The sequence below is a fragment of the Simochromis diagramma genome, unplaced genomic scaffold (genome assembly GCF_900408965.1).
Source record: "Simochromis diagramma unplaced genomic scaffold, fSimDia1.1 OVJJ01000746.1, whole genome shotgun sequence".
Lineage (NCBI taxonomy): Eukaryota > Metazoa > Chordata > Actinopteri > Cichliformes > Cichlidae > Simochromis > Simochromis diagramma.
Genome location: NW_024386757.1, coordinates 3890075 through 3898364, shown reverse-complemented (window position 1 = coordinate 3898364; position 8290 = coordinate 3890075). Strand labels below are relative to the sequence as shown.

Genomic DNA, 8290 nt, shown 5'->3' with positions numbered 1-8290 from the left:
AATACCTGGGAACAATCTTTGACAACCTCCTGAAATTCTCTGCCAACACAGAGGAGATTATCAGGAGGTGCCACCAATGGCTATACCTCCTGTTAGAGATTTTCTACATTATTCATTATAACCAAAATCTCTATAATACAATATAATCAAGTAAGCCTTATATTCTAACCAACTATGCCTTATATTGTATGTGTGTTCATATAGTTTCACACGGGCAACGCTTATTGTTAAAGAGAACATAATGCATTCCTTACTTAAGTGTTTAAGATGTTTTGACAAGTCATGATATACTTTGTATTTCTCACCTCAGTATGTGATGTCAGATAAGCATGATGATACTTCTATGTTGTTATTTTCAGTATATGTGTGCAAAGTTAGATAAGCTGAGGTAATGCCTGACCTCTCCTCTGACAGTTAAAAAGAGGAAGTACTATGTAACCCATTTTTGCCTTATAAATAAAGCCAGAAGCCTGTGCTCATGGTGTTTGTCTTCTCAGAGCATTCACCCGCATGTGCGTGTTCTCAGAGACGCTCACCCGTGTACACGTCTTTAAACTCTCTGACTTGGTCTACAGTGTGTCATTTTCTCCCTTATTGTGTTTGAACAAATGTCAACCCCTGACATTTAATTGGTCCTTCGTAGCCGGAGAACTGACTGTTATTTTTAACGTCTAGTTTTCTACAGACGGTCTCCATCGGATCCTGACGTCGTGACGCCTGCGCTGGAAGAAATCTGATCAGTAAAACGAAAAACCCGGACACGTGAATTCGATCTCCAGTCAGCGTTCGGCCTTCGCGGCTCCAGGACCCGATGAGGACCGGATCCAAAAACGCAGCGCCACAGTAAGGTGAATATGAAACACTGCATTCCATCAAGCGCTAAAATACGTTGATATTGAGATTTTCCTCTAAAATAGTGTGTAAACCTGGTGAGCGCCGACAGATCTCAGTGTCCAAGAGGGACTAGGAGACAACAGGCAAGAGCGAGATTCTAGAAATCGCTATTAAAAGTTCCGGTTGCTCTGGGTAGCAGCTGAACGGAACGAGTTCCGGTCACTCTAGGAGTGGCTGCAACGGAACAGGTAGAAGGTTGCACAACGAAAATACGGAAAATCTCAATAAAAATTATAAAAGCGCGCTCTGTTTGTGTTAACAAAGAGGAGTGAGTTGTCATTTACGACCCAATACGCGGTCGAACCACTTCTCTCACAGTTGTTTTCCTGTGTACACTCACGTACTGGTTAAAGTGGGATCGATTAGGTTGTGCGTCATCACGTAAAATCAATAACCGCTCACTCGAGTAGCCAGTGAGTAGAAGCCTGTTATTGATAACCCGCCCACTTTTGGCATACCAGAGACAGTGTCACAGTTCAGACGTAATTAGTTTAAAATGGGTAACTCTAAAACGAAAGTAAAATTAACAGCAGATGAAGAATGGTTAGAAAAAAAAAACTGTTCAAATGCAGGAATAGTCAGTGCAAATAGGTGGAGAAATCCACATAAAATATATTGTCCAGCTTGGCAAGGCAAATGCACCCCTGATTTAATAAGTGCTTTAAAAGCCGCTTTGCAAAAAGAACTATTTGAGGAAAAAAGTCAAAAGAAAAAAGCAAAACGTGTAGCAGAATGGCAACTTTTCAAAGCATGGGAGGCAGAAAATAATAAACGCAGTGCTAAACGTGCCCAAAAACAAGAAAATAAAGATAAACAGAAAGCTGCAGGAGAGGAAAAAAGCCCCCCTCCTTATGCTCCTTCCTCTCAGCACACACACACAGCAGCAGCAGCAGCTGCACCAAGTCCCACGTCACCACTTCCTGTAATCTCTCCCCACAACTCTTTTCGTTCAGATCCTTATACAGAGGCAAAACATCGCCTTAATTTTATGACTAAACACAATAATTACAAAAAAGAAGGAACTGTAGGACAGTTTCCAATGGTTGCCTTATCAAATCCTAGATTTGGGCAACCCAGTGGGCCTGCAGACGGCCAAGGAAACATACCAATAGATGATGACCCTCTAATATATGCATTCAGACCCTGGTCCCATAAGGACAGAGAGAATGTGCTAAAAGATGTGCCACCCCTTAATGAAGGTTTCCAGCCATGGCGAGACGCAGTAGAACTGATTCGACGTGGTTGGGGATTGAATGGTCATGAGATGATGCAGGTTCTCCAAGATTTATTAGGTCTACGATTTCCTAGAGCCAGAGGTCAATTTACAGGGAATGATCAAAACGGGGACGTATTGGGACCTGACACTGCTCAGTTAGGACAGGAACTAACTGACTTGTACAACAGAGTACAAGTTAATTTAGCCCCAAGGCCAGATTATGGAAAAATAGGAGAGTGCAAACAAAAAGACGGAGAGACAGCATCAGACTATTTGGATCGCTTACGCCCAGTTTTCAGGCAAAACTCAGGGCTGAATCATGATCCCAATCCACAGTCTGCTTTTCAACAACAATTAAAAAATGCTTTTCTAAATGGCCTACTGCCCAAAATAAAAGCACATGTAGACAAACATTGGGTCACTCAAAATACAGGAACTTTGCCCGATGCCCTACAATACGCGGAACATGCAGTTAAAGTACAGAAGCAAAAAGAGAAAACAGAAGGAGTTTTCATGATTGACCCAGAGACAGGCTTTATAGCTTTCTCAGGACAACAAAAACAAACAACAGGCTTTAAGCCACGTAAGGGAAAGCAAAAAGCAGGACAAAGAAGAGATAGAAGAGACATGAGATGTTATAACTGTGGAAAAAACGGGCATTTTGCCCGAGACTGTAGAAGTGTAAGCCAAGAACAGGAAAGTGATGATGACAGGCGCAGACGCCGTGATGAATGACTAGCACGAGAAAAAGGAAGTGAAACAAGTGAAGGGGAAGTTTACAATATTGAACAACTACTGTTAGGATCAGAAGCAAAACCCACGGTTATAGTGCATGTAAATGGTGTCCCAGTAAAATTCCTTTGCGACACAGGAGCGTGTAAAACTGTTCTAACAGTAGAAGTCCCAAATGTAACTTTTTCAAAAGACACTTTAATTGTGAAATCAGCCTCAGGACATGTGACATTGCAACATCTAACCGTTCCCCTCTTTATGTCACATAGAGAAAGTGGTCGTGGCTGCAAAAATCAGTGCATCTATGACCCATCATGTCCACTAAATTTGTTAGGAAGAGATGCTTTAACAAAATTAAAAATAGGAGTTATTCCTGAAGAAAGTGGCATGCAAGCCAGACTCCTACTCTCTGAAAGTCAGAGCCAAACTGAAGACATTTTTGTTTGTGAAGGTTTAGGTGAGCCAAATTATTACTGGACCTTGGACCTGCCACAGCTTGAACCTTTAGAGGCCAAAGCTAATGTGTACCTGCCTGAGCACTCACACAGGCAGGACCCAGCAAAATATCACAACACCTTGTGGTATAAACATGTCCCAGGCCCAGACAAAATTTATGATCAACAAGTGCACAGACTAGGACCGCAAAAACTAGTCTTACAACATCTGTATGTAACACAGAGTGGCAATGCAGTGTGCTCAGTGCTACAGACAGATGCAGTGCAGCGCATAAACAAAATGATGAACCCTCATGTATCTGTTGCACGCAATGACCAAACGCCCTGGCAGGAGTTAGGTAAAGTGCTAAGATCTGTAGAAATGGACAGATATGACAAAACAGAGTGTGAGGGCTGGCAAAAAGGCCGTAGAACAGGGTGCATGAGATTCACGCTGTGTTGGCCGGTGACAGCCACACCGGCTACACATTTAGCCACAACAGAGCAAGACGAATGACAAGTGTTAACAGTTGAAACACATCCTGAACTAGGAAAGTTACCACAAACATTATGGTCTCAAGGACCCACAGATGTAGGCCTAATAAAAGAAGCAGATCCAGTAGTGGTGAAAACTACAACCACATATAGGCCTGTAAAACCACAATATCCCTTGAGTGCAGAGGCGAGAGAAGGAATTGGACCAGTCATAGCAGATATGCAAAAAGCAGGTATTCTCGTGAAAACTAATGAAGCAACGTGTAATACACCAATTTTTCCAGTAAAAAAAGCCAATACAGGAAAATATCGTCTAGTGCATGACCTAAGAGCAATAAATGAGGTAACAGAGCAAATACCTCCAGTGGTTGCTAATCCACATACCATTTTAAATCAAGTAACACCAAAAGAACAATGGTTCTCGGTGATTGACCTCTCAAATGCATTTTTCTCTGTTCCCCTTACACCAAGATTCACAGAATCTATTTGGATTTACTTTTGATAATGAAAAATACACATACACCAGGCTACCACAAGGATTTCAAAATAGCCCAACACTGTATGCAGAGGCTCTAAAGAAATCAATGTCATTTTGCTCTCTCCCTGCTCCAGGAAAATTCTTGCTGTATGTAGATGATATATTGATTACAGGCCATACACAAGATGACACAGAAAAAACAAGAGGAAATAACTTTGCTGATAAAGCAGCCAAAGCAGCTGCAGAAAAACACACTGACAGTTTTGCAACATATGTTTTAACAACAGAAACCATAGATTTAATACCATTAGAAATACTAGCAGATGCACAAAAGACAGCATCACTAAGTGAACAAAAATCTTGGTTGAAAGATGGAGCAGAATTAAAAAATAATCTTATGATGTGCAATGGCAAACCAGTTCTTCCAAAATTTTTGCATAAGACCCCACTTTAGTGACACATTCAAAAACTCACGTGTCAAGAGGTGGGATGATTCATATACTTAATAAACAATTCTACACAAAATTTTTTGAAAGATCAGCATAAAGAAGTGATACTAAGCAATCAACTGCCGAGTGATCTATCTCCAGTCTCTTGCAGGTTGAACCCCGGTGATTGGATTCTGATTAAAGTCCTCCAGAGGAAAAACTGGAAGTCTCCGCGGTGGGAGGGCCCATTTCAAGTGTTGCTGACAACACCGACAGCTTGTAAGATAGCCGAACGACCGTCGTGGATCCATCAAAGCCACGTGAAGAAAGTGTTTGCACCACAATAAGACGCCGGTTCCCCCGACTCTTACGTGAAACCCTGTTGAAGGACAGGGCTGATCGGGTTTTCCCGCCCTGTACCTTCTCGGCAGTGGGCTACTCACGTGGAGCTCGGGTGTGCCTGGTCGCCCTGAAGAACAAACACATAATGAAGAGTGACCCATCCCACCAAAGAGAGGAACCAATGACAACACCGGGGACGCCTGAAATGCAAGGAGCAAACGTGATGAATCTAGGAGAAGAAGAGCCGCCAGCACCAGCCCCAAAGCTGGTATGTTTAAGTGCTTGTCACTTTCAACGGAAACGGTTCATGTGCCGCCTGATCTGACTGGTGGCCGGCATCATCTTAGGGGTGATGCTCTTCTGGCTGATACCTGGAAGAGCCCACAGAATAACACCAACAATTCCCATCTAACTGAGATGACCCAAGATCACATTCACCCTTGGATGAACAATGCCTGGTACCGATATCTATACAATACCATAGAAGAATGAAGAAATTGATGCAATCCGCATCACTGTCATGCAACACCGAGTAGCTTTGGACATTGTTCTTGCAGAGAAAGGAGGTCTCTGTGTACTGTTCAACAAGACATGTTGCACCTATATACCTGACAACATACACTCAGTAAACATGACAAATGCTTTAAATGTTCTGAAACAACTGAGAGACGCTCAGCAGCAGGACTACGAGACCGATGAGCAAGGCTGGTGGGACTGGTTGCTGAGCGGCTCCTGGAAATCTTTGCTGATTAAAGGCCTGTTGGCCCTATGTACTATGATGTTTCTATTTTGCATTTTTGTTGCTTGCATTATTCCTTGTTTGAGACGTATGGTGATGAGTATGTTTAACCGTATTTTAGGCAATTTTGTCTTGATCCAGAGGGATATGGAGGATCCCCATCGCCAATATGATACGCTAAATATGGAGGACAGAGTGGAGAATCTCTATTATAGTCTCCACAGAGCTGATGTTTAGATACTTCACTGAATGACATGCAAGTTGAAAATGTGATTTAACAAGTGACTATGCATTGATTTAAACCTGTGAAATATATTAACAACAGGAGGGAAATGTTAGAGATTTTCTATATTATTCATTATAACCAAAATCTCTATAATACAATATAATCAAGTAAGCCTTATATTCTAACCAAGTATGCCTTATATTGTATGTGTGTTCATATAGTTTCACACGGGCAACGCTTATTGTTAAAGAGAACATAATGCATTCCTTACTTAAGTGTTTAAGATGTTTTGACAAGTCATGATATACTTTGTATTTCTCACCTCAGTATGTGATGTCAGATAAGCATGATATACTTCTATGTTGTTATTTTCAGTATATGTGTGCAAAGTTAGATAAGCTGAGGTAATGCCTGACCTCTCCTCTGACAGTTAAAAAGAGGAAGTACTATGTAACCCATTTTTGCCTTATAAATAAAGCCAGAAGCCTGTGCTCGTGGTGTTTGTCTTCTCAGAGCATTCACCCGCATGTGTGTGTTCTCAGAGACGCTCACCCGTGTACACGTTTTTAAACTCTCTGACTTGGTCTACAGTGTGTCATTTTCTCCGTTATTGTGTTTGAACAAATGTCAACCCCTGACACCTCCTTAGGAAACTCAACTCCTTTGGAGTCAGCACACCCATCATGATGACTTTTTACTATGCCTTGAAATGCCTGGAAAGCATCACGACCTTCTCCATTACCTCCTGGTTCCACTCCCTCAGCCTTCAGAACAGGAACAGACTGCAGCACACTGCATCAGTGTGCTCTAAAATCATTGGCCAGCCTGTCAGAACTCTGGCACAGGTTTTCAGCCAACAGGCCCTTAGACAGGCAGCCAAAATCATCAATGACCCCTCTCACATTCTTCATCCCGCATTTCAATGGCTCCCCTGCATTTCCTGCAGGACTGAGAGGAGGAGAGCCACCTTTGTCCCCAAAGCCACCCTGCTTTTTAACTCCACCCAATAAGACCATTTCCCACACCCATAAACATACTCTACACTCTTTTTATACTGCTGACACTTTACTCACTTTTACTCACTTACAGTTATTTATTCACCTTTCCGTCACTTTAATTTTAAAACTGTGTAATTTTGAGGGGGCGCTCGTGTGCAGCTATGGAGTAGACGTGTTTTCTGTGCTCTCCGTGCCTTCTCACTCATAAAGTTGCACTTTAAGTTTATTTCTAGCTGGGTAGTTTTAAAATCTGTTTCGCGGACTGTCGGAGCCGATCTTTTGTCATCATGCCGAAGAAAGATGAGAGCCAGAGGGATACGTCCAAGGCGAGCCAGTCGGCGGCAGGTAATGATGCCATATTAGCGGCTATCACTAACCATGGAGCTGAGCTTTCCAAAATAACCTCGCTCGTGGACAGGTTGAAGAAGTCGGTTGAGGGCCGTCTCAATGCAATTGATCCAACGCTAACTTCTCTCCAGAAGAAATATCATGAGTCTGAGCACCGGTTTGAAGACCTTGATGAAGCTATGTCCGCTAACGATAGCTGATTAGCAACGCTGGAAGCATCGTGCAAAGAGTTACAGGTGGCTAACACTCTCCTCAAAGCTAAAGTCAACGATCTGGAGGGGCGCTCTCGCCGACTCAACGTGAGGATTGTGGGAGTTAAGGAAGGGGATGAGAAAGGCAGCCCTACCAACTACGTTGCTAACCTACTTCCAGAGCTTTTGGGTCATGAGAACTTCAGCAGGCCGATAAAAATAGACCGAGCCCACCGTAGCCTGAGACCGAAGCCACAGCCCAATGAACGGCCACGTGTCATCATCGCTAAAGTCCACAACGACCGGGATGTGTTTGACATACTACGACTCAGCAGGCAAAGGTCTCCTTTGCTGTACCGTGGAGACAGAGTTTCCATTTTTCCTGATCACACTGCGGAGGTCTCGGCGCAGCGGCAGGCCTTTGGTGGTGTGAGGAAGCGGCTGACCGACACCGGTGCTAAGTGCTCTCTTTGCTTTCCCGCAAAGCTCCAAGTCGAATATAACAACACATCGAAAACTTTTATGTCGCCGGAGGAAGCTGCACGGTTTGCTGACTCCATTGGCTCTGCAAATGAATAATAATTCACAAGTGACTTACTAATTTAACGACATGTTTACATATTTGCGCATTTTCTGCAGTAATGTTCTCTACCCAGCTATGTTGAATGTTTTGATCCAACATCTTTGTCCTCAGTTGATCAATGCGCAATGTAAAGGTTTTTTGGTGCACATACTGTGATTTACATATTGTAGAGTTCATGTTTTTCCC

The 8290-nt window shown here is 42.9% G+C and overlaps 1 protein-coding gene across 1 annotated transcript; it reads left to right on the top strand.

The window, feature by feature from the left end:
- Positions 1-343: 343 nt before the first annotated feature.
- On the top strand, positions 344-3994 carry LOC120731354. Its single transcript, XM_040028371.1, has 2 exons — positions 344-1026; positions 1063-3994. The coding sequence occupies exon 2, from the start codon at positions 1391-1393 to the stop codon at positions 2843-2845; it is 1455 nt and encodes a 484-aa protein (XP_039884305.1). The 5' UTR covers positions 344-1026; positions 1063-1390; the 3' UTR covers positions 2846-3994.
- Positions 3995-8290: the final 4296 nt, after the last annotated feature.